The 26189-nt window shown below is 46.2% G+C and overlaps 1 protein-coding gene and 1 long non-coding RNA gene across 4 annotated transcripts in view; one reads left to right on the top strand and one right to left on the bottom strand.

The window, feature by feature from the left end:
- ASAP1 (ArfGAP with SH3 domain, ankyrin repeat and PH domain 1) overlaps window positions 1-26189 on the bottom strand; it is a 328169-nt gene that overhangs the window by 30023 nt on the left and 271957 nt on the right. For all 3 annotated transcript variants that reach the window (XM_043879145.1, XM_043879144.1, XM_043879146.1), the window contains 11 exons: window positions 19837-19924; window positions 17696-17744; window positions 14255-14418; window positions 12484-12617; window positions 10354-10445; window positions 6828-7014; window positions 6506-6591; window positions 5333-5448; window positions 4955-5022; window positions 3650-3757; window positions 1995-2220 (listed from right to left, as the gene is read on the bottom strand). In XM_043879145.1, the coding sequence (XP_043735080.1) occupies window positions 1995-2220; window positions 3650-3757; window positions 4955-5022; window positions 5333-5448; window positions 6506-6591; window positions 6828-7014; window positions 10354-10445; window positions 12484-12617; window positions 14255-14418; window positions 17696-17744; window positions 19837-19924 (1318 nt within the window). The remainder of the gene's footprint in view (window positions 1-1994; window positions 2221-3649; window positions 3758-4954; window positions 5023-5332; window positions 5449-6505; window positions 6592-6827; window positions 7015-10353; window positions 10446-12483; window positions 12618-14254; window positions 14419-17695; window positions 17745-19836; window positions 19925-26189) is intronic.
- On the top strand, window positions 204-3121 carry LOC122678965. The gene is made up of 3 exons (XR_006336295.1): window positions 204-532; window positions 1592-1723; window positions 2811-3121. It is a non-coding gene; the product is annotated as an uncharacterized LOC122678965 (long non-coding RNA).

Here is a 26189-nt window from a genome sequence, read left to right as displayed (position 1 = left end):
CAGGGAGGGACGTTATATTCGAAAACGGGATTTTTGGGGGGCAGGGGGTGAGCAGTCCACCCTCAGCTGACCACGGCTGCCATGGCAGTCTCTCAGCACTTGATCCAGCAGCTGGATCATTAAGTCAGTCTGGTCTTTGTCTTCTGGGCCTTTGGTAAAGAGCTAATGAGAAATTTATTCAAGGCAGCAACAGATACATACTCTGGCGTTCAGTCAGTGTATTTTATGGGTTTCTGCGTCCCCTTGAGATAGAATTACAGGAAGGGGTACAGGGAGGTGAAGGGGGCCTCCTGGCTCCTAGGACTCTGTGTCATTTCCTCCTGTAGACCTCAAGATTCTCAATGACCTGGAGGCTCTGAGAGGCTATCATCACTTTTTTTTGTAAGCACAATTAGGTCCTCTTTAGGATGAAGAGAGGAACGCTGCTCTGAGCAGACTGCTACCCTGATGGGGAACACCATCACCCAGAGGTGAGCGGCAATACAGCCTTCTTACGGAGCACCTGCACCCTGACCTGCTAGTGATGTGAAAGGTACGTTCCAGCATAACGCATGGGATGGGAAGAACCACGCCGGCGGGTGAATGAGCCTGTTGCTGCTCTGGTCACGGGTTATCTCTGATGGGCACCGTTCGTGCCCAAGTCTTATTTTAACTTCCTCCACTATTTTATAATCTCTGAGGCCATTTGGGGTCTAAGAACACTGCTCCCATTTATAACACTATTTCAATGGAGAATAAGCTCTGAAAAAACACTGTTTTGAATAAAGCTCACATTCCCCAGAAAAGAGCCCCAGTGTGACTCCAATAGGCAAGGCATTGTGCCCGGGGAGCCCCTGAACCTGCGTGACCACAAGCCAAGCACACAGGCAGGATTCTGCACTTGGATTCACTGGCTAAGGCCAGACCTGGAGCGCCAGCTCTGGGCACCTCTCGGATTCCCCTGGGCGGCGCTCAGTTGCGTCCAACTCCTTGTGACCCCAGGGACTGTGGCCTGCCAGGCTCCTCAGTCCATGGGATTTCCCAGGCAAGAATACTGCAGTGTGCTGCTGTTTCCTTCTCCAGCGGATCTTCCTGATCCAGGGATCAACTCTGGGCCTCCTGCGCTGGCGGATGGATTCTTTTACCACTGAACCACCTGGGAAGCTCCCCGCCACTCGGCAGGGTGACTCCTTAATGTTACCATTTCTGCTTCTCAACCTGTCCCCATGTAGGTGGGAATACATGGACTTTCTGGGCAGGGTGTTCTACGGATTACAGAAATGGGGTGGGGAATCTGCAGACTGTCACTCCCAGCACAGTAACCCTCCTCTGATAAGATCCTGCCCTGGTTGGCGTCTCACGGAAAAACCACTCCTCATCAGAGAGCACGGGAATGTGGGTTGGGGTCACACAGCACTTGGGTGAGGACCCCAGCCGCCGAGACCCTCAGGGCAGTGACTCAGCCTCCCTGAACCAGGGCCCCGTCTGCCTGGTGCCACCAGCTGTCCTACGCACCTCATTCTGTGAGCGTGGAAAAAGAGGTTCTGGGTTTAGGGTCACTCGTGAGGCAAGAGCTTCGTAACTATTAACTATCACTGTTATTACATTTTAGTGTCGAGGAAAGAAACTTCTCAAAGAAGAATGGAAATCCCACCCTGTATTACACAGCAAAGAGCACTGGTTTTGGAGCCATGTGACCCTGGATGGACCCTCAACTCCACCACTTACCGCTGCACGACCTTGGGTGAGTCACTCTACCTCAGTTTCCTCATCTGTACAATGGGCACAAAAGCACACACCTCACGGGAAGTTGTGAGGTTCACATAAGACAAGGCACGAGGCGTGCCCGTAATGCTATTTCTCGGCTGTAACGCAGCAGACGGTAGGGTCCCTGTTTCAAGGCGCCCTGACGTCACAGCCCTGCTGCTCACACTCACCCCGAGATTCTGACCTCAAAGCCGGGTGGGTTCCCAGCTCTGAGGATGGAGTCACGCGGCCCGTCCCAAGGCTCGTACCTTTCGTGGCGTTTCTGGGAGGCAGCGGGGGCGCCTCCGCGATTGGTGACGTGGGTGAGTCTGTGCTTGCGGAGAAGATCTGGTTGGTGAAGGCGCCGTAGGAGAGTCGCTGCTTGTCCCTCGGCGTGCCGAAGCCCGGCAGTGAGAGCTTGTCCTGCGGGGAGATGCTGGACGAGTGGCAGAAGCTCTGTGGTCGGGGGGAGCGCTCCTTCTTGATGGGGCTCGGCTGGCAAGTGAAACAACAGTGCGGGGGGTCAGCCGTAATCAAGGTGTCCGGGGGACGTGGGCAGGGCAGGCTCAGGAGGGGATGGGGTTCCCGTGGCTCTGCCCATCGGGAATCAGTCACATGAAAACTTAAAGAGTCGTGACACAGCACAAGAAGACATCTAAAGAGTTCACGTCTGACTCCTGTCATCACCAGGGTCCCCCTAGGGACATGCCTGTGAGGGCTCACAGTATTCAGAAGCGTAAGGTTACAGACTTAATCTTTTTTAATTTTTAATTTGCATTGGGGGTATACCCGATTAACCTTGTGGTAGTTTCGATAAAAGAGCAGAGGGACTCACACACATACATGTATACATATCCGCACACATACATGTATCCACTCTCCCCAAACTCCCCTCCCAGCCAGGCTGTCACTAAGCCTGAGCAGAGCTCCCCCCGCTCTGCAGCAGGTCCTTGCTGGTGATCCATTTTAAATACAGCAGCCTGTGCGTGTCCATTCCAAACTCCCTAACTGTCCCTTCCCCCATCCCTCCTTTCTGTTAACAACCATAAATTCGCTAAGTCTCACAGATATAACCTTATCCACAGATACCTCCCCTGTGCAGGACAGTTCCCCAGTGTCTGGACAGTGAATCCATCTGTAATCTACGCTAACTGTTTGTTCCCACTCAGCCCTTTGATGTCCACGCTCTCCACCACCCTCCCCCTTCTCATTCTGCATCCTCTTGGGAGGGAACCTCACCCATGCCTGTGGCCGTAACTGCCAGCTAACAATGATGACTTATTAACATCAGTTAAAACAATTGATGCTTTTGAACTGTGGTGTTGGAGAAGACTCTTGAGAGTCGCTTGGACTGCAAGGAGATCAAACGAGTCAATCCTAAAGGAAACCAACCCTGAATATTCATTGGAAGGACTGATGCTGAAGCTCCAATACTTTGGCCACCTGATGCAACGAGCAGACTCATTAGAAAAGACTCTGATGCTGGGAAAGATTGAGGGCAGGAGAAGAAGGGACGCAACAGAGGATGAGAGAGTTGGATGGCATCACTGACTTGGTGGATATGAGTTTGAACAAGCTCCAGGAGATGGTGAAGGACAGGGAAGCCTGGCGTGGTGTAGTCCACGGGGTCTCAAAGAGTCGAATACAACTGAGCAATTGAACGACACATGTTGATGACTCAGGCCTGCACACCTAAGCCCAACCTCTCGGATTCCAGACACTTCCAACCCCTGTTGGAAGTTCCACAGCAACGGCACCCATGCAACCTCCAGATTTAGAACTTCAGTGGCGCAGAGTCACCTGGTCCTGCACAGGTAAGTCAGGTCATGAGACCAAAATCAACCTCACAGAAAATGGATCTTATCTGCACAGTGGAGAAAACCTGAGAGCAGCACTGGAATTCTGAGGCATCATCTCCACTCACTTTGTCATCCAGGTCGTCATCACTTTCATCCATCTCCTCCTGTCGAAGATTCCACTCATATTCCACGTGGACATGTGGATTGAACTTTCCAGATTTAGCCTGGGAAAGCTGAAAGTGACAGCAGGCGGAACCGTTTCAATTTAAAGGTGAGACACCCTGACATTATATAAACGCCAAGTAGCTTCCACCTCATTCCTGGTTTCAGATTAATCACCAGTGGCTGCGATGCAGGCAAAACTCTGATTACACAAATGGGACAGACCTGAGAGGTAGTGCCAAGAATTACAGGCAGAGCCTTTCTAATTTGGATGACTTTTCTTCGAAATGAAAAGTTTTCTTAACATTATGAATATGCATCCCAAGAATTTACAACTGTAAATTGTTGGAGGGCAAAACTGGAGTCAGAAAAGTTTGAAAGGTCTGCCTCTAAAGTCAGATGGCCCTGGTTCCACTCGGGGTACACTTTCTTAGTCATAAAACAGGGCAGGAGTGACTCAACTTCCTCAAAGGATTCTTACAAAAAATAAAGAAGGACAACTGCTGGGCCTGGGCACTTGGCAGAAACTCCAGGGAGCATCACTTATCCTTCCTGTCTTACCCTTCTCTGTGGCTAAGAGAATCATGCTCTATGCAAAGGCCCAGAGGTCTAAGCAAGAACTAGTGGGACTAGAGATGAGTGTGTACATAGAAGGTGCAGGGCAGGGCATTGAACAAGATGGAAATCATTACACTCTGAGCTTTACTTGCCCTATTTTTGGAACTGGCTTCCCAAATAATTCTATTTTTTAAAAAAAATTATCTTATTTCATTTTATTTTTGGGGACAGCCTGCATAATCTTAGTTCCCCAACCGGGGACTACACCCAGGCCCCCTGCAGTGGAAGCTTGGCATCTTAACCACTGGACTGCAAGGGAAGTTCTCAAATAATTATTTAGCTACAGAGAAAGACTAATGTCCTGGCAAATAAGAAAAAGCAGTACTTTGGGACATCCTTGTAGGTCCCCCCAAGAAACCCCAAAACAACAAAAATATCCCCAGCACCTCAATCAACAACTCTGGCTGGTAACAAGACCTCTCAGATGCCTTTTAGGTGCTACACTGTAACTGCACGGAAAAGACGTGGATGAAGAATTTATCACTTCACTGTTTTTTAAAATGTAGCCTTAGTGCTGGTCTGCATTACTTTAGCCTGTGTCCTCCACCTCACCTCCTCCTCAGAAAATCTGCTTCTCTCACCCCCAGTCTTGGTTTTTCAGAACACCCTTCTTAAGGCAGAGGGTCTAACCCATTTCCCATTCGGCTTACCAGGTCTTCACACTGAGTGGCTTTCAGTCTCTTTGCTATGTCCAGGGCGGTCTCTCCAGCCTGATTAACTGAAACAGGGGGAATACATTTGCACGATTATCTAAGATGCATCTTGAAAAGGCAAAGAACAAGACTAAGTGTACAACGGAATGGGCATGTCTCAGTTTCAGCAGACTGAATGCTCTTACAGTGGTTATTCTTTCTCCCCTTTTAAAAAAATGTATTTTATTTTTTGGCTGCACTGTACAGCATGTGGGATCTTAATTCCCAACCCAGGATGGAAATTTCACCCCCTGCACTGAAGCGTGGAGTCTTAGCCCCTGCCTCTCCCGTGAAGCCCCTCACTGCAGCTGTGAAGAGACACCCGCCCACACTCACCGACGTCCACGGTGGGCTTGCTCCTGAGCAGCAGCTTCAAACACTCTGGCTTACTGTACACACTGCAGTAGTGCAGGGCCGTGTTCCCCAGGGCCGTCTGCTTATCCAGGTTCCCACTGAGAAACGACAGCATTCGGGAAAAAATGACTTGCTCCGTAACTTAGAACAGATGAACCACTGTTACCCATGCTAACCACTGAGTCAAATTTGAGACCTACTTCTTAGAGGCAGGGAAGACGATGATGTTTCTAGCATGACACCTGAATTTATAAGCAGCATAATGACAACAATGGCCAGCACTCTTGGAGTGCCTATTGTGTTTAGGACAGACACACGTCTCTTATACATATTAGCTCACTTAATCTTCACAACCACCTTAAGGGGTGGGTATATTATCACCTTTATTTTTCAGACGAAAACAGTTACAGAGGATGAAGTCCTCGAGATTACCAAGACACAGATGATGGAGTAGGGATCTGAACACAGGCAGTGTGTCTGGAGCCAATGGTATGAACCACTGCGCTGAACCACCTCTACAGAAGAGGCTGGGAGTTACAATCTGCCTTGAAGAACGAAGACACTGTTCTTTGAATGTGGGTTCAAATCCCCTATTTTGATCACTCTCCTTTGAATGAGCTCCAATTCCTCTTCCTAATCTGATTACAGAACTACCAAAAAAAGAATTCAACAAGCCCAAACATCCTGTGCTCAATACTGTTCTTATTATGTCCTAAATTTGAATTAGCAATTGAGTCAGCCACACATACTAAATTTATGAACAATGAAAACTCACAGTGTTTTATTGTGCTGTTAAGTCTCCTCTCTTTCAACCTCCCTTAAGTAGCAGGTTTTGGACACAGAGAAAAGATTTTACAGTTATCTAGGCCAAGGGTTGGCCAACTATAGGCCATGGGCCATATCTGGCCCTCTGCTTGTTTTTTAAATGAAGTTTTATTAGAACATGGCCATGCTCACTTGTTTACATACTGATCATGGCAGTTTTCACACTATGATGGCAACATTGAATGGCTGTGACAGACACCTCATGGCCTGCAAAGCCTATAATAGTATCTGGCTCTTTACAGAAAAAAATTGCCGAGTTCTGATCCAGGCTATGAAGAGGGCTGTTTGTGTCAACTCACAATGCACATTCAGAGAAAACTAAAACTGTACCAGTTTTGTACAAGGAAGTCCACCAAATGGAGAGATGTCTGGTCTGCAGTTCGGACTGCAAGATGAAGAGCTGTCTCCCCAAGCTCCTAAAAGGAAAGAACAAGTATAAATGGGGTGATCAGATGTCCTGGTTTGCCTAGGCAGGCTTTGTTTATGTCCAGTTGCCTCAAAGCAGTTATTAATAGCAGCCCCTTTCACTCTCAAATTGTCTTGATTTAGACATGGTCACTTAATGTGTCACCTCACTCTGTGCTGTTATGACGTCCTCTTTTAAACTGGCTTTCCACATCCCTCCTCACCCTGCTTTTGGGGAGGCTGTTACCTGTCCGGGTTCCAGCAGCGGTTCCATTAGCTCCACCCCCTCTGCATAGACTTGAATTAGTGCAAGTAAATCCCTGGATTTGATGGCCTCAAGCAATTCGTTCAGTTTAGCTGATGAAGATGAACAGGTCTTCCGTGAAAATCTATGATCTACATACTTTGCAGTGATATATTCCTTCCGTACAGTCCTAAAATAGACCAAAACAAAATGAACTGAGATTTTTTTATTTTCCAAGAACTAAGAAAAGATTCAAATTTTTTCTGACAGACAGTTCTGTGAAGAGTTATTTCATTTAAGACACACTTCTCTTCAACATTCCAGCCGACTAGGTTTAAATCAAGCTGACTGCGGCAGAGACAGAATGAAGAACCTGATGGGAAACTGAGGCTCCACGAGGCTGTCGCTGCAGCGCCTCCCACAGGCCATGCGCGGAGCTCCAGGGGGACAGATGGTGGTTCTTCCTGCTGTGGACAACATGCCCAGAGTGGGGGTGGGCCTGGTGCAGCATTTCTCCTTCTCACCGGCACCCATCCCTCCTCTGCTTCGGTTCAGATGGTTCTGAGCCTGCCTCCCCAGCTGCAGGGGTGAGTCTATGACCTAAGTGCCCAGACTGCCACCTTTGGGGAAAGGCTGACGTTGACACTGGCTCAGAGGAAAGGAGAGACAAGAGTCAGGAGAGTGAGCTAGGGTCCAGGTGATGCTGTCTGACATCTTGGATACAGACGTGCCTGAACTCAACTTTTGAATTTTCCTTTTACATGAGCCCATTAATTAAAACACAATGAATGGATTTGGAGTTCCAATCTTAGTCCTACAGCATACCAGCTATGTAACTTTGGTCAAACTACTTAATCTTCAGTTTTTGTTTATTTCATCTGAAAATGAGGACAGTAACTCACCGGTATATTTTGAATTAAAGAACATACAGTACCTAACAGGTGCTTTCCGCTTTCCAAGAGGGCTCTAATTTATGGAGTCTGGCTCCTGAGTCTACGTGAGAGATTCAGAGAATCACGAGCTCTTATAAGGGGAAGGCAGGCCAATGCTGCCTCTCACGTGAGCAGTAGGAAACAAAAATCCATGCTCTTAGAAAATTTATCCTAAAGTAACGCCTTCAAGGTTTGGGTCATGTAAACACTTAAAAAATGCTGGTGTGAGCAAGACTGGGCTGTGTATGAGCTGAACATTTACTGTTACCACATTTGTGAAGTAATTCCGGACTGTATTTGGTTGTGGTTGTCTTGTAATCAAACTAGCTTCTGAAAGCCCTGTTTCGAAGTGCAATATGAGCTCATTAGTGTGGAAAAAAGACATGCAAGCAGTTTTTGTGGTAGGATGATGGTTGGACATCATTGTTAAACCACACGCCCCCCAGATTAGCTTCGGGTATTATACATGCCCCCAACATCCTTGACTTCTCTTCTCTGACACTTAAACCACAGCTATGAGTAAACAATCTATTGTTTAATTTTCTGGTTAGTACCCCGGTGTCCCGAGGACAGGATTTATACCTAGTTTTGTGCTTTGCCAGATCCCCAGCATCTAACATAATACAAAGCGCAGACTAAATATACAATATGCATTCGTTGAATTCAAAGAAAAGACAACTGCCAAAAGGCCTTCTGGAAGATTGCATTTCACAATTTCAGACTGAAAAAGCATGTTCATCGAATGAGCACCATAATAATTTTAGTGCTTTGCAAATTTGGTGCCTGAATAACACCCGAGAAGGGCTGGCAAAACACCGAGGCTGGTGTCTGCTTCTCTGATCACTTGAGTCGGAATTAAATCTCTCTTCTTCCTATTTATCCACAGGATTTAGAATTTTAAAGTTTAAAGTCAACGTAAACCCTTTTGAATAGGTTTAAAGAGTCACATGACTCGACAATAATGTGTTTACTCAGGGGGTCTCATGTCTATGCCCACCCCAGAGGAAGGACTTTTATTAGTTTCCTGGGTATTTGCCCGTGTTTCTTTAAGCAGATCCAAGTTAAAATAAATGTATATGTTTATGTGTGTTCTTCACTGTTCAAATCACTTTGGTGCCTGAGTCCAGACAGAATAGCAAGAGTTCAAAAGTGAGGGATTAATCAGGAGATGTCCCCAAAATTTGGTTCCTGAGTCTGGAGAGTGATTCTGGGTTGGGGTTTAAGGTGCGCCTATATGCACTTGCTCCCATGCCCTCTACCCTTCCCTGCTCCAAGGGCAGCATGCAGTGATGGCTGCTCTGTACCCTGATGTTTTCACTTGACAGTCATTCTGGAGATCATCCCGGATCAGGACAGGAGAAGCTCCCTTATTCCTTTTTATATCTACAAGGGGTTCTGCTGTGTGGCCACACTATGGACTCTGTCTGTTTGTTGTTCAGTCATACCCGACTCTGTGCGACCCCATGGGCTGCAGCATGGCAGGCTTCCCTGGCTGTCACTACTGTGAAGGACACAGGGCATATATTGTGGTTGGAGTCACTAAGTCGTGTCTGACTCTCTGCGATCCAGTGGACTGCAGCACACCAGGCTTCCCTGTCCTTCACTATTTCCCAGAGCTTACTCAAACTCATGTCCATTGAGTTGGTGATGCCACCCAATCATCTCATTCTCTGTTGCCCCCTTCTCCTGCCCTCAGTCTTTCCCAGCATCAGTGTCTTTTCCAGTGAGTCAGCTCTTCCCATCAGGTGGTCACAGTACGGGAGCTCCAGCTTCAGCATCAGTCCTTCCAGTGAATATCCAGGGTTGATTTCCTTTAGGATGGACTGGTTTAATCTTCCTGCAGTCCAAGGGATTCTTAGATAGACATCTGCTTTGCTCCTAATCTTTCTCTAATACAGAACAGGAACAGCTTCCCAGAAGGGCAGCTGCTGAGTCAGGGTAAATAAATCTATAATTATGATAAACATGTCTAATTTCCCCTTGTGGCTGGTGTTCCGTTTGTACTCCCACCAACAACACAGGAGCAGAGATGCCTGTTTTCCCACAGTCTGGCTGAGCAGGCTGTTAAGCACCTGGATTGTTGCCAATCTGATAGGAATCTCGCATTGCTTTGGTATGTCTCTTATTTACCACAACATGTGATGATTAAGCATTAATTGTCCTTATGAAGATTTATCCTCCACAGAGCAGCCACAATTACTTAGGGAAAGGTGATGGCAAAAATAGTTGGCGCATTCCAGAAATGGTCTTCCCAGGTGGCTCAGTGGTAAAGAACCCGCCTGCCAATGCAGGAGACGTGGGTTCAATCCTGCCTTGGGAAGATTCCCCTGGAGGAGGAAATGGCAACCCTCTCCAGTAGTCTTGCCTGGAGAATCCCATGGACAGAGGAGCCTGGCAGGCTATAGTCCATGGGGTCGCAAAGAGTCGGACACAATTGAAGCAATTGAATAATAATTTCAGAAATACTTTGCTCTGCTTTTTCCTCATAATGAGGTTTCCTATGGTGGGGAAGAATGCCATAGCCACGAAGAAGTTTGGGGAAGGGTAGAAGAACAATTATAGAACAGTAAAGAATTCAGTATATTAGAAATACTTACATATCACTTGAAGGGGTGGGTTTTGGTGAGGGACTGGGTAAATTTGCTTCCATAATATCATTAAAACTATTGTTTCCTACATTCTTGGCCAGCTGTAACATAAACAAAACACAGCAGAGCGAATGCGTTACTACTAGTTTAGGAGATTACTATTACTTGCTTTTGAGATTTCTGAATGTATTATTTTCCCTCAATTGATTCAGAATACAGACCATTCTTCCATCTGGTCAAGAGATAATTTCCTGAGCATATACTACGTGCCGGACAGTGAGCTTCTGAGAGGAGTTCTGGAACACAGAGATGAGTAAACAGTGCTCCCCGTCATGGGAGATAACGGACTGGTGGAACCACGGATAAGAAAACCAATGATTTTCACAAACCCGATGTGATAAATGTTCGACTAGAATAGGATGTGGTCCTACACACACACACACACAGTCTGAGATTAAACAGCAGGTTCCAGATATGAATCTCATATGAATGAGGTTAAATGCTACTGCTTAAAGCAAAAACTTTTCAATTACCATCATGACTCATTTTTAGATAAAGCAGATTTACTCTTATTAGCCAGAGAAGAGTGTAGGATTCCTTTATATTTGGGGTACAAATTAAGATGCTACAGGTAATTAATGAAGAGGCCTCAGGAAAAATTTTGCTTCTAGGTTCAAGACCATTCCAAGAAAATTTGTCCTGAGGGGCTTCTGGTCACTAATCGATAATTTAGGGATCAATGCAAAGAAACATTCAGGCAGTCAGTCTCTCGGGCTTCCCCGGTGGTTCAGATGGCAGAGTCCGCCTGCAACGCAAGAGACCCAGGTTTGATCTGAGCCAGGAAGATCCCCTGGAGACGGGAATGCCTGCCACTCCAGTATTCCTGCCTGGAGAATTCCCATGGACAGAGGAGTCTGATAGGCTACAGTCCACGGGGTCACAAAGAGGTGGACATGACTGAGCAACTAACACTTTGACTTTTCACGACCCTTCCAAGAAAATGTGTTTTTCAGGACAAATTTGGTCATTTGGTCACTCGGATAACCTGGGGATCGATGCGAAGAAACATCCACGTGATCAGGTCTCTGGGGTTTACCGTATTTAAGTGTTTAGGATTTGGGCTCGTCCTATTTCAAACTGTCAAACTGGGTTTCATTTACCCAAGTCAAGGAGAGGGACTGACACCACCTTCGTATTAAAGAATGTTGCAGGTATTAGGTCTGAGTCTCTTCTCTAAAATGATGAAGTGAATAGGGAGCCGTGAATAAGTACCATATTTTCTAAATCAAGGGGCTCATGCAACACAAGACAGACCATCGCTGCTTAATGAATGCTTAGACTTCAGATTTTCTGGGCCCCAGGCTCCCTCAGGTTCTGCTCAGGAGTCTCTCCTGTCCGAGGAGAAGAGGCCCTGTTTCGCTTCAAACCCTCGCAACCTTAGTATAAAGATTTTCTCATAGGCACCAGGTTCCAATTAGGCAAGACGGGGCTGATGACCATAAGGCATTATAGGAGACGCTGAATGCGCCTCCCCCTATTATTTGGTGAACTGTGGGACCAATTTAACTTGGACCTGATGAGGGTGTCCTTTATGTACCACAAAGCTGAGCACCACAACTGCACACAATTTTTTTCTGACTACCTGAAGAAGTTATGGGTTAAGGAGTGGTTGGTTTATGACAGTGGCTAATAGGCCACTCCTAATTCATGTGTACTTTTACAAACAGAAAAAAGAGAAAAACTCTTTAGCCATTATTTTTGAAAAACGTAAGACACTAGAGAAACTGAACACATGAGTTTGACATCTAACTCCCTTTACTGTTATGATAGTGCATCATATAAATACTAATTCTAAAAGAAAAAAAAAACAACTTTGAAACAGGCTATCCCGGAAGAAAAGAGCTGGTTTTTGTCAAGCTAATTATAGAAATGCATGATTCGCCAGTTCTTCAGGAAACAGAAACAGTCAATGTTACATACCTCAAAATTTACATTTTAAATATCTATGCAAAAGAAAAAAGAAAAAAAAAAGTCTATGCAAACTCACTGAACTCAGGAATTAGAATTGTTTGTACTCAGCAGAAACCAAAACACCCCAAAGCAATATATTAAATGTATTCATGACGGGTCACTACTTACCAAGAGTTCAGAAGTTCCTAATTTGTCTAGTTCCAAAGACTGGATGCGAGAAATATGAACCCCCATTTCTCTATGGATGCCGGAACATTCTATACAGGTCAAGATACCCAAGTTGGTGGACAGCCAGGTGGGTTCTGTGGAAGGGATTTTGAAGACATGACATCCAATTTTAGTATGCTAGTTACAGAGGAAGCTACAACAGTAGTAAAGTTTTTTAAATTTATAAGGGAAAGATTTAGATGGAAGGTAGCAGTTATTTTTAAAACTAACAGCTTGTCAGAGAGCAAATTTTTCTTAAGACAAATTTGAAAAATATCTCTTCAATACTGAGCTGAAAACAAAATTCAGTGCTTTGTTTTTGTGAAAATGTGAGGCCTATGAAACATCCTGATAAAGGACTTCTCAGTACAGCTCACAAGGGACTGGGTTCTACGGCCATCGTTAACCTTCACACTTGGTTAACTCGCCTTGACCTGTTTTCCTGGGTATGGCTTCTTTGCAAGCATCTCTTGGTATAAGACAGCTTCTCCTACAACCCCCAAGTACCCTAGAACAGTGGAGCGAATATTTCTGTGGCCCAAATCTTCAGGGTTCTCTGTCTGTGGCAGCTTCTATTTACTGCTCCTCTGCCATCCTGACACTGTGCGAGGCAGTGTCACACACGTGCACGCAAGTAGAAAACCTGAGGCCTGCCTCTGAGGGGCTTATGGCCTGTTGTATAGAAGAGCCCATTTGCACTAGTAAAACGATTTAAAAAGTCTGCCGTAATGCTTAAGAATGGGTTTGCAGGCTGATGTTCTGAGCCCTACCAGATGCGTGACTTCAGGCTAGTCACTCAAGTTCTCCAGTCCCTCAGTTTTGTCATCTGTGAAATGGGGATAACATCAGTTATCCTGCTCAGAGACCTCCTGTGAGGACTGAATAAGAAAAGACCAGCAAAACAACTGCCACAACCCTTACTATAATGTAAGCGCTGGATAAATGTTAGCTAATGTCAATATGCTTTCCAGGTGTTGCTAGTGGTAAAGAACCCATCTACCAATGCAGGAGATATAAGAGATGTGAGTTTGATCCCTGGGTCAGGAAGATCCCTAGAGGAGGACATGGCAACCCACTCCAGTATTCTTGCCTGGAGAATCCCATGGACAAGGAGCCTGGTGGGCTACAGTTCACAGGGTCGCAAAGAGTTGGACACGACTGAGCGACTAAGCACGCACGCAGGGTCAATATGGAAACAACACAGACGCCATCTGAGCACACAAATCTGGAGGAAGGTGACACCCGTGTGATAGAAGGCTGGGGAGGTTTTATGAAACAGAAAGGAAGAAAGAAAGGCATCGTGTTTCAGCCAATTTCAGAGACACCATTCCATTGCATCCTCATAACAGCTAAAGTTTGTCATCCTACTTTTCAGACGAGGAAACTGCAGATCAGACTAGTTGGGGAGCTGGCAGAAGGTGGTCTAGACTCTGAGGAGTGGGCTGGTGATTCGAACCCAGGGTGACGGATTCCACGTCCAGTGGTCTCCCCTTTCCGTCCGTAACGCTTATCCAACTGGACCTTCCAGGACAGGGGGCATTTTGGCAGGTGCTATTTAAGGAGAACAGGGTGGTGCTGGTGGGGGGAATGTCCCAGATGGAGCAAACAGCATGGGTGACCGCACTCGGAGGTGGGAACCACTTGAGTTGGGAATATGTGCTGGGCATGTATCTGGCCGTAAAGAGACAAGGCGTTCAAACGGCTCGCTCACTTACACCCTGAGCAAGAATACCTGAAGAGCCGCAGTCGCAGCAGACGTCGTTGCCCGGGAGCCGCTGCACATCCTCGATGATGGCTTTTGTCAGGTCCTCCAGGCTGTTCTCCCCTGTGCTCTGCTCCCCCCGGAAGGCCATGGTGAGCGCCTCCTCTTTGCTGTTCGTCAGCACCGAGATCCACCTGCCGTCAGAAACAGGAGGAAGGAGACGTAAGCGCCTGGCTGGCCACTGCATTCTCCTTCCCCTGCAAAAAAAACTTGTATTTTCATCTAGAACTTGTACAAGATAGCCCCTCGAGCAGTAACAGAAGGGAAAATGAAAGAAATTAACCTGGAAAAAAAAAGTCAGAGATTGGAAAACAACACACAGGAGAAGAGGGCGTAAGGCAAGATGAGATGGTGAACATCAGTGACTGACCAGGGGCTTGTGTGACACGTGTGTGTGTGCTCAGTCAGGTCTGGCTCTCTGAGACCCCGTGGACGGTAGCCCACCAGGCTCCTCTGTCCATGGGATTTCCCAGGCAAGAATACTGGAGTGGGTTGTCATTTCCTTCTCCAGGGGATCTTCCTGACGCATCTCTTGTACTTCCTGTGTTGGCAGGCAGATTCTTTACCACTAACACCACCTGAGAAGCCCAGGAGATACCTGTATTTACCTGCAGCCAGAATAAAGGGAGGAAGAGGACTCAGCGTGGGATCAACCCAGTGAAAGGATGAGAAAGAACAGGTGAGAAAGTAACAGGAGGCAGGAAAGAGGGCTTAGCAAAAGGCATTGTTTTTTGGAAGCCCGTATCAGCGGGGGCACTTAAAAGTGAAAATGAAGGGATAGTTCATTTTCCATGAAAATTTATGCTTACAAAAAAGGTACATTAACATGGAAACATGCTGATGTTTGTTATATGAAATGAAAAGTGCAAGCTATTAAAATAGACATACAGCACAACCATAATATGGACCCAACAAAATAACTCTTCGTTACCAGTCTATGCATAAAACAGCCTAAATACACAACAACAGAGGTTGATTAGCAGAGTATGAAATAACCACAAAGTGGACCAGTTACTCAAGTACTGAAATTTAAGTTTCCAACTAATTTTTGGATGACACTGGGGAAATGCTTGCAATATAATGCTTTGTGAAATAAACAGGAAAAAAAAACTTATATAATCTCAAATTTAAATGTATTCATGAATTATATATTTTGTGGGGAAAAGGCAAGAAAAAAATTCACCAAAATGTTAATACTGGATGCCTCTTGAGTGATTTTCTGTAGGAAAAAAACAGATGGAATGCCTTCACTCTGCACTTTTCAGTGATTGTCCAACTCTATAATGAGTTGTATTTCCTTCAGGAATGAGAGGGAAAAAAGCCAATTAAATTGTTTTTTTTGGAAGAAAATGAAAACCATTTCTAAACTACAGTCACTTCTCACCTATTGCACAGACAGCTAATAACCACTCTCGATAAAGAATACAGAGATCCAGAACTATGTCTTGAAGGATGTGTGCACTTGAAACAAAGTCTGTCTACAAGAGGTTTGGAATAAGTAACAGAGCAGTGAGAATTAAAAACCAAAGCAACTGGTGTAGGTGAACTGCGAGTTACAACTTTGACTCTAGGTGGTGCTCACCCTCAACCATGTCCTGAGAAACAGGATTGTGTAGCTCAGCTTTTCCTCTGTGATGCAGAAAACCCAACTGTTCAGACAAAACCAATAGTCCAGGGATGGGGTAGGCAATTACTACCTTGTAAGTTAAAAAATACTTTTTCCATCATGTAGAAAGTGAGAAACTAGAAATTATTCTGTTAAAAACAATGTAAGGATCTAGGTTCCATAGGGTAGGTGAGAAACTAGAAATTATTCTGTTAAAAACAATGTAAGGATCTAGGTTCCATAGGACAGGTCACTGTGCATTTTATTAGCAGTAGTGTTGATAATGCCAGAGTTTTCACTTGGCTGCAGTCCCTGTATTACCTTCCTTAGGCATTTTGATATTTTGGCTATCTGATATTACCAGTATCTACTATGTGCCAAGTACTTATAATTTTTGAAATATAATCCTCCAAATAAGCCTCTGAGTTAGGGTTGACGATGCTTTAAAGAGACAGAGGCCTAGAGAGATTCGGTGACTTGCCCGGAGCCCTACAGTGGGACTGACGTCAGACTGGGATGAGAAACAGCTCTGTTGACCCCCTTTTTTCAGAGTTCCTCCCGTTATGCCACATTTGCCTCTTTACTTGAGAACTCAGGACAAATTAAAGAAATAAAAAAGTTTGTCATGATGATCCAAAAATATACACTTAACGGACAATTCATTTTCTGGAAAAATAATGCAAATGTGGTAGAATAGCGACATTTCAAAAGGGTTGAGAACCAAAGCAACTATTTCTGAAAATTCTTTAAAAACCTTTAAAATTGTTTAAAGTAACAGGCACATAAAAAAAGTATTAAGAAATAAAATAGTGCATAATTGTGTTTTAATACTTTAAAAGCCACTTTGAGTTTATAGGAGTAAAGAAAAATTGGCACTGTATGAGAGGCTTTAGGAAAATGGCAACCCAGTGTCCTTGCCTGGGAAATCCCACGGACAGAGGAGCCTGGTGGGCTACAGTTCATGGGGTCGCAATGCGTCGGACACGACTTAGTGACCAAACCACCACCACCATCGCACGTTTCATCTCAAGTCTCAAAATTCTGCAAGTAAGACCTGTAACCTTCTCACGGGCAAGGCTGAGGTGGGATGACCTTACAAGGTCCAAAAGCCACTGACAGGCAGATTGTGGACTAGAAGTCAAGTCTGCCTGACCTCCAACATTCAGCTGCTCTTCAGCTGTGCCTGCCTCCTTCCTTAGTGGGCCGAGAAAGGATTTCTCTGTTCAATTCACTGGACGCTTTCACATGAGACAACAGCTCAATGAGGCAGTGGAACTTACTCTGTGTGACTTGGAGAAAAATGAACATCTCTCCTTGAAGGATGCCAGAATCTCCTCCATCAAAATCAAGTCTCCCATCATCACCGCCGGCACCCAGAGAGAATCCCAAAGGGAGCCCCTCCCCCAAACATGAATTACTCCAGTGCTGAGTAAAGCCCTCCCAAGCGCAGATGGCGGGATTAGAAATGAAGAAGGCGCAGTCCTTGTCCTCAGAAGCTCCAGGTCTCCAGAGGGCTGGGACTGAACCAAGGGACCCAGAGGGGTGTGAAGAGGTCTTTGAGGAGGGAGCAAAACCCCTTGGGTGGCGAGGCTTGAGCAGAACCTTGAAGGGGGCACCTGAGTTGACTGAGCATCCCAGACTAAAAGAAGAGACCCATGGGAAAGCCCAGGGCTGACAGCTAAGCAGGGGAAACCCTCCAGGACTGGTTCTTAGTAATAAAAAGAAAACTTTTAAGTATACTATACAGGAGAGAGAGGTGCTTTTTTCAGTTTAAGGCATTGTGCCATAATTTCAAAACTACTTACGCTACGTAATCCTGCTCATCCTCTGCCTGAAAGTGATATGTCCTGTTATCTGAAATACAAAAAAGAGAAAAAAAAGAAAAATCTTAGAAAGCAGAATGCTTCAGGTATTAATACAGATTTTAAAAGTTCCTGGGGAGAACACATTAAAAGTAGGATTCTGATATTATTTTTGCACCCTTTTCTTTTAGCAGTTACATGATTCGCTTTGTCAATACTGCTTTTCTGAAGAGAAACAGGAATACAACAAGATAACTGCAAACACCACGCCAATGCCTAAGCATTTCTTTTGAAAAACAAGTGGGAAGGGGGACGGGTCCTACCTGGTCAAGTAGATCCTTTTTTTTTTTGGCCGTGCCACCGGTCATGTGGGATCTTAGTTCCCCTACCTGGGATCAAACCCGCACCCCCTGCATTGGACGTATGGAGTCTTAACCACTGGACTTCTGGGGAAGTCCCTCAAGTAGACCTTAGTGAGAAATTGGAGAGTGCTAGCTGCCATAGTATTGATATTTCACTTTCCTTTTCCAATTTGCCTTTCACTGGTTTTTCTTTTTAAAGAATTTCTTTTTGTAAGGATTTATAAATCACAGGGCAGCCCTGACAATCAGACAAGTCCTGCCCGAGGTTGCTCTCTGGTTAAATCAGGCTTCAGGAAGGGAGGGTTCAAGCCCTGCTGGAGGGTCATCCTCCAAGGTGTGACCCACATAAGGAGCAGGGAGGCTGGACCTGGGCAGTATGGGCAGGTGTGCATGAAGGAAACTCTTCTTTAGAATGTGGGATTTACTTGGATGCTTCCAGACACTGAGGTCCAACTACCACTGTCTTACCCGCCTCACTTTCTAGACAGTCACTCACTCCGCGACTGCTCCAGACCAGGTGCCCCCCCGCCCCCTGCGAGAAGAGGTGGTGCGTGTGCCCGAGGACACAACACAGGTGCTGGGACCCAAGCGCCCCGGCTGAACCCCTGCTTTACTGCTGAGACTTTATGTTAAGTCACTGGACCTTCCCGAGTCTCAGTTTTTTCTTCTGTGAAATAGGAAAATGACAAGGCTTTTGGGAGGATTACCCATAATGGACATAAAGCACCCGGCACATATTGTGGTTGGAGTCACTAAGTCATGTCTGACTCTGCGACCCCGTGGGCTGCAGCATGCCAGGCTTCCCTGTCCTTCACTGTTTCCCGGAGCTTACTCAAACTCATGTCCATTGAGTCGGTGATGCCATCCAACCATCTCCTTCTCTGTTGCCCCCTTCTCCTGCCCTCAGTCTTTCCCAGCATCAGGGTCTTTTCCAGTGAGTCAGCTCTTGGCATCAGGTGGCCAAAGTACTGGAGTACCAATGGGACCCATGAAAGAGGAAAACAATCTCCCCTCACTCTTAAGACTATGACACAGATTATCAGTTGAAGGGGAGTTTGGGCCAAAAGCACGCTCTGATCCATGGAGGACAGTGACAGAGCGCAGTGTCATTGATTTAGGACGTCAGAAGGCAGGTCTTGGAAGCAGGGAAATGACTTTTCCTTTCAGAGCTTGACTCTGCAGGGGTAAACTCTGGAGCTGGGCAGAGACAGTGGCATACCTCACTGTCAAGTCCATGTCCGTGCTTCTGTTTTTTTTTTTAATTTTATTTTTTGGTGGTGCTGCACAGCATGTGTGATCTTAGTTCCCCAACTAGGGACTGAACCTGCACCCCTGTAATTTGGAAGTGTAGAATCTTAACCGCTGAACCACCAAGGAAGTCCCCTGTCTGTGCTTCTTAACCACAGGTACACATCAGAGTCATCCAGGGACTTCTTAAAAGATACCTATGTTTGGGCATCACATCAAAGACTGATTCAGCAGACATGGGAGAGAAATGGGAATGTGCTCAGGGAAATTCCTCCCAGGAGATAAAGCTCGTGGTCAAGACCTGGCCTGGTTTACTGTACAAATCTAGACTCTCCTCCACTGCGGATCGCTTGTGCCTTCCTACCGCAGGTGAGTTCTGTGTAGAGAGACCCAGGCTCCTCCCAGAGTGGTATGTGCAGTATACACCTCCTCTCCAGGAGCCCTGCCTGGGAAACACGTGGCTTCCGACCCAAAGAACGGGAACGGGCAGGCGGCAGGATCCACAGCAACCAACTCGGGAGAAAAAGGACTCACGTGATATCAGGTCAAAAGACTTCTTGTCCTCGGCATTTGGTTTCACCTGGCAGGTGAGAAGGTTCAGCTTGGCTGGTTGCCTGTTGGACTGGACATGACAGAAAACAGAGGAGTTAAATGCAACACTGACTGCCGCCCCCACTGGCCCAGCCCCATGGGCCAGGAGGGTGGGTTCACCATACATTCTATAAGGTCTAATTCACCCTACTGGAATACTTAATCTCATTAAACAAGAGGAAAAAAAAAAGTGAGGTGGCCTACTCAATGTCTTTTAACTGCGCATAAGTGTCCCAGTGGTTAATGAGGATGGAACCAAGATAATTCACATCACTTTCAATGACCAGTGGGTATGACCCACGGGACTATGACTTTCTGGAATCCACACATACATAAGTGCAAAGAGTTGACACTTTAATCACTTCCTGTGAAACACAGCTGAGTGTAGTTTCTTTATCCACTCAAAACGACCCCAGTAATCAGTCACTGCAAATCCCATGTCCCAGGTAGCCACAAATTTTAGTTGCCACACAAAATTCACATTACTTCTCCCCAAAGTACAAGGACAGTTACCACCCGTGAGACATTGCTTAACCAACCCCAAAATCTGGAAAGAGGAAAATATAATGAAGATTCCCTAGCACTTCCCAGTCTCTTGATTACACATATATTAATAATTCACACAGACTGTAGCGTCTAGACAGTCATGCTAATGCAGGCTTTGCCTTAAAGGAGTCTCGCCACATTATGACTCTGCTCAAAGCTCCTTCTGGCCCTCCTGCCCGCGTCTGTCCTTGGCCACATGCTGGCCAATGCTGAATGCCAGTTTCTGGAAGGAGCTGACCAAGGGGTGAAGGGCCTGAGTGCCCGGGCTGGGCTGTGCTTCAAGAGAAGCCTGCAAAAGTCAGGCTTGCAAACCCACCCCAGCTGACAGTCATCATGCTGACAACCTCCATGCCAGGAGCACGACCACCCAACCAACTTGAGTCTTTAGGGAAAACCGAGGGGGAGGAAGTAGAAAGAGGGTCCCTCGGTGGCATATTATGAGCAAAAATACTTCAGACGCACACTGTGCCTCTCATTCTCAATAACGGCCACCGGACACTTAATTTCCGTTTCAACAGCTTCTGAGATCTTCCTCTGTGGTTTCAAGGATATTAGACACAGAAAGGATATTAGATACCCTTTGTCCTGAGTTTATCTGTTCCAAAGCAAGCTCTCTCTGGGGAGGAAGTGAGAAAGACAACCCAGGGATTTCATGTTCTTTGCACACACATGTGACTTAGGCATGGAAACCAGATGTCAAGTCCTGTACAGGACGGTTTTGCCTAAGAAGAAACAGTACCCTGTACTAGACTGACTGCCAAACCCAAAATAGGGAGGCAAGAAGGTTGTGGGTCTGCAAATTTTTCTTAGAACAGACCTGGGGTTTGGGTTGCTAAAGGCCTCAAGTCTCCAAAACTGGTGGCTACAACCACAAACTTTGGCTGGGTCCACCGTAAAAGGAATCGTTAGTCGTCATCCTTTTGCGTGTTGGTAAAATCGCTGGATTTCCCGTATGAATGACAAAGACATCTGACAGGCTGAAAAGGTAGTGAGCCCAGTTAATGGTGAGACTGCAGAATATCACATTCCAATGTGGCATCCACATTCTGAAGGAGGATACAGAAAAGCTTAGGGAAGATCAAGGGATGATTAAAGGAGTGGAAAACAGGAACTTTGAAGCGGGTTTAAAGGCATCATTCATTTAGCTGGAGCAAAGAGGCTGGGGCATGAAGGGTTGTCACTGGGGAAGGTCGGGCAGCTGTTTTCCATTTGTACAGATGAAGGAGAAATACCCTCCAATTGTAGAAGGTCTGAGCCAGACATGAGGAAGAACTTCCCAGGCTTACTTTGATTATGCGTAATAAGGGGTTTCAAGTTTCTTAACCTAAGTAGAGAAAGCTCTTCAAAGACCTTAAGAATTTTTGAGACACCATTCATATTTGAACGTGGCAGAGGGTTAACTAGATTTCTTTCTCCTTCCCAAATCTTCATGACTCTACTGTTTACGAACCACCTCACCAGCAGACACAACCAAGTAACACAGACCAAATTTTTAAAAAGGAAAACATACTCAGTTAAGTGTCAACCGATTCTGGAAAATTAAACAGCACCATTCTTCTCTCATTTCAAAGCATGGGCTACCTCAAAGTATTTTATCTGGAAGCTTCTGATGATGAGGGTTTTGTGCAGTTTACGTCATTCCATGACTGACCCACAACTTTGATGACAAAATGACACGTGATCCTTATTCCCAGGGAAGCCTGTCCAGTCTGCTGAACTGACACCTGCCAAGTCAACATGAACTTCAGTTGACAGACATGTCATGCCTTCAGTGTTCTTCCTGTAAATGCTAGTGGGACAAACGATCTACCACTCCAAAGGTGAATCTGGAGAGCAGAGAACACAATTTTTGACAGCAGAAGCAGCTGACGTGGCCAGTCACGAGCCCAGGAACACCAGGAAACGGAGTGAGATGCTGAACCACAGTCTACGGACCAAGGGGCCAGAAGGCTTGGAATCGTGACAGTCATCACTGGAACTCCAGGTTTGTATAACTTCCTCAAATTTCAAAGTCCTTTCTAGATCTTTAGCACTAATGTACAGCTATACTTATTCGGGAAGGTATAATCTCTCCTGCCAGTTCAGCAGACTGAAACCACAGACTAAATGACCTGCCGTGGGCTACATCGTTGTTGGACAGTTTAGGAAATGCTTTCATACTGTTTATGTTAAAGGAAAGAAGAAAAAAAAAAAAAACAAAAACACAAACGCAAAGGACACAAAGGAAATGTGTATTTATTGAGTCCTCACCGTTGATGATTCCTACCACGCTTGGAATAAAAGCCCCCGTCTGGATCAGGACCCCCATGGACCACCTTCAGGCTCCTGATCTCGGCTCCTGCCACTTGGCCTGCGGCTCCCCCTGCTGGCGGCCAGCGGCACTGGCCTCCCACCTACACCTCTGGGCTCCAGGCCCTCCGGCCAGTAAGTCCCCGGAGGGGTGGTCCTGGCCTGACCTCCCTCCCTGGACTTCCTACTCCTTCACACTCTGCAGTACTGCCTTCCAGGCTCTTCTCACTCCCCCTTTACCGCTTGTCTTTCTTCCCACAAAGAGCACACATCTTTCTGATTTGTTCACTGAAGTATGTCTGGCCTGCAGCAAGCACTCAATAAATATTCACCAAATGAATGAGCGCATTTCTCAGCCTTACACATACCTAACTCATGTACCGACCTGCGAGGGAACTATTTTTAATTCCGGAAGCTGGTGATGGACAGGGAGGCCCGGCGTGCTGCGGTTCACGGGGTCGCAAAGAGTTGGACACGATTGAGTGACTGAACTAACTGACTGACTAAGATGAAGAAACAGAGGCACAGAGAGCTTAAGTGACGTCCCTAAAATCTCCCAGTAAAGCAGCGGCACAGAGCCTGGCGTTCACCCCTTCCGCGGGAAGGACAGCCAGGGATCCAGCCACGTGCCCCCGCCCCCGCCCGGGGGGCAGCCCGAAGCCGCAGCCCACGAGAAGACCTCCTCTGAGAAGAGTAAGGGCTAGAAATAAACAAAGTAAAGGTGCCAAATATGAACTTCTGGTATCTTCTCAGGTCATTTGGCTTTCATAGTTGATGCAAAGAGAAATTTTGGAAGCCTATCTGAAACACCTCTTCACTTTACGCGTTTGACAAGATACTGCAGAAGCCTCTACCCCATCTAAGCACATACGAAGGGCAGGCGGTCTGTGCCACGCTGCAGATACGGGAGACAGATCCGGGCAAGGACCGAGGACACGCCCGGTGCCCAGAGCCTGAGCTGAGGAGGGCATCGGGACTTCCGCGAGGCTCCAGGGGCGGCCTTGTCCCTGGGCAAGGACGGAGCCGGGGGAGGCGCGGGTGAGACCCCTGGGAGTGAGAGGGACAAGGCAGCAGGCGATACAGAAGGAAACACGGAGGGCGCTGCGGCTGGCGTAGACTTGCGCCCCATCCTGGGAGCGCGGCAGTTACACTGATGGGACCGCCTCCCAGAACCGACCAGCCCACCGACGTCCAGGGAGACGGCTGGGGGAGGAGTCTAGAGTAAGACTGGTGAGCAATGACAGGGCCTGAATCAAAGTGATGGTCGTGATGCTGAGTGCTGGGGACTCAAGATACTGCTGAAAGAGACTTTTCAACGATTCCCAAAGACACCTGTATGTTAGCAGGTGGCTCTCCCAGGCCCCGCATTTGAAGGATGAGTGGAGGAGGGGGGTCTGCCACCCCTGTAGGCTCTGAAGAGCATGTTTAAAAAGCTCCAAGTGCCCCCACCCCAACATCCTTATGATGTCTTTCAAAAATGAAGGCTGTTTCAGCTCTGTTCCCTGAAAAACTTTGAGGCTTGTCCTTTTACAGGTTTTACTGTTCCTTAAAAGAATGCATATTCCTGGAAGAAACACTAGGAGACAGAGAGAGTGCAAAGCAGAACCTGAACATTACTTGTTAATCCTACTTATATCCAGGGACAGTCATGGCTAATACTTGATTTTTAACAAGATATGCGTGTGTGTGTGAAATGTCTGTTTTTAGAAAAACATGGGTTAGTTCAATTTGTATATATTGTTTTGCAAACTGCTTTTTTCCAGTTAACATTATTCACATAAGTGTTCATTTTTACATATGTATGTGCATACACACACATGCACACACACACACACACGTGCCAACATGGCAAAGGTACTTGCAGGATTCTGAACATGTTTCTACTCTGTAAGCTCTGGACATGTTCCCTGCACAGAAGTGATGAAGACATCACTCCTCTGACATCAATGCTCTGCCACCCTAAACAGAAGATGCGCTTCAGCTAGGAAAATCATCACAAATGTGTGCAGAAACAGAATGAATCGATTCTGATGAACGTTCCTGCATCTCCTGAAAGAAAACAAACACCACACATTTGTCCACAGACAGCTCGGCATGCACCGCGCTGAAGTGTTTTTGCTGGAAGTGTGAAGTCGTTAGCGCAGGCGTATTTCTGTTAGCAGAAAACAGCTGCTACTGGAATTAGTATCCAGAAATGAAATTATTTCCCCCCATCATCCTGCTGGATTGCTCACCACACAAACAAGAAGTGAACATCATTAATTACTTGGGAAATAAAGCTGACCCAGCCAGGCTCAGGCTGCTGCGTAGAAAGAGGTAAAAATAAAATAATAAAGTTCTCTTCATTTCCTAGGTAAATGCTTGCTAACACAGTTGTTTAGATCCTTACACTCATTTCAATTTTTTGTTCAATATTTATTTAGACACCTACCATGCCTTAGAGGGACACATATGTTTGGTATACCATCAACAACCACACAACTCCTGGGTAAGAAGTTAGGCATGCGCTGAACACCTACCACTGAAGATAGATCTTATCTCCAATATTTTAGTACATTAAAACTTCTGGCTTTTGCAAAGTATTTTGGTTTCTTTGGGGGCAAGGTAGCGGTTTTCATTTATTAAGCACCTAAACCTTATCTCCTGCATTGGCAGGTGGATTCTTTACCGCTGAGCCACCTGGGAAGCTAGAAGGGAATAAGATACCTTAATAAGCAAATTATACAAATCTGACATCAGAGAAAACGGAGGCTCCAAAGGCTTGAGTAACTTATCCAAGGGTCCTACAGCTTATTTCTGGAGTTGGAGCCCAGGTCTAATCAGCTCCAGAGTTTGTCCTTTTATAATTCACAGTGCTGCGTCTGATCTCTTGGGGGAGAGGAAAATGGTCTCTTCTTGCAGTGACGACACGGACAAAGATGTGGAACTGGGCAGAGTCCAGGTGAGCCTCAACAGAGGCCAATCACAGAAACCAGGTTACTGAACGCACTGCAAGGCAGGGAGCAGCCTGCTGCAAGCAGGGTCTCAGTGCATCTGTTAAAGTCCTGAAGCCGAATGTCATCTTCCGGACTCTGGACAAGATGGAGAGCAAGGTTCCCTGGAAAATGTCTGTGGGTCTAAAGAGCCCAAGGACAGGGAGAGAGAATCAAATTCTTGCTCTAGTGTGATGCCTGGAGGTGCCAGAAGTGTTGTCCACTCCTAACAGGAAGAAACGCGATTCCTATGAGAGGACAGGTGCTCCGGATGAGCTTCATCAAGTCCCTCGAGGCAGAAACAGCAGTACAAAGGAATTCCAATAACACATGAAGGAAGAAGGTGATAGTAACAGCAATAGTAATAGCTGACATTTATTGAGCACTGCTTCCAACCCACATCGTGTTCTAATTACCCGTAGTCAATGAACTCATTTAATCTTTACATGTAGCTATGAATTGGGCATTACTATGAGGGATTTAGTGTTA

This window comes from Cervus elaphus, chromosome 21 (assembly GCF_910594005.1).
Source record: "Cervus elaphus chromosome 21, mCerEla1.1, whole genome shotgun sequence".
Taxonomy (NCBI): domain Eukaryota; kingdom Metazoa; phylum Chordata; class Mammalia; order Artiodactyla; family Cervidae; genus Cervus; species Cervus elaphus.
Note: the sequence above shows the minus strand (reverse complement) of the source record. Positions and strands in the feature narration are given on the sequence as shown.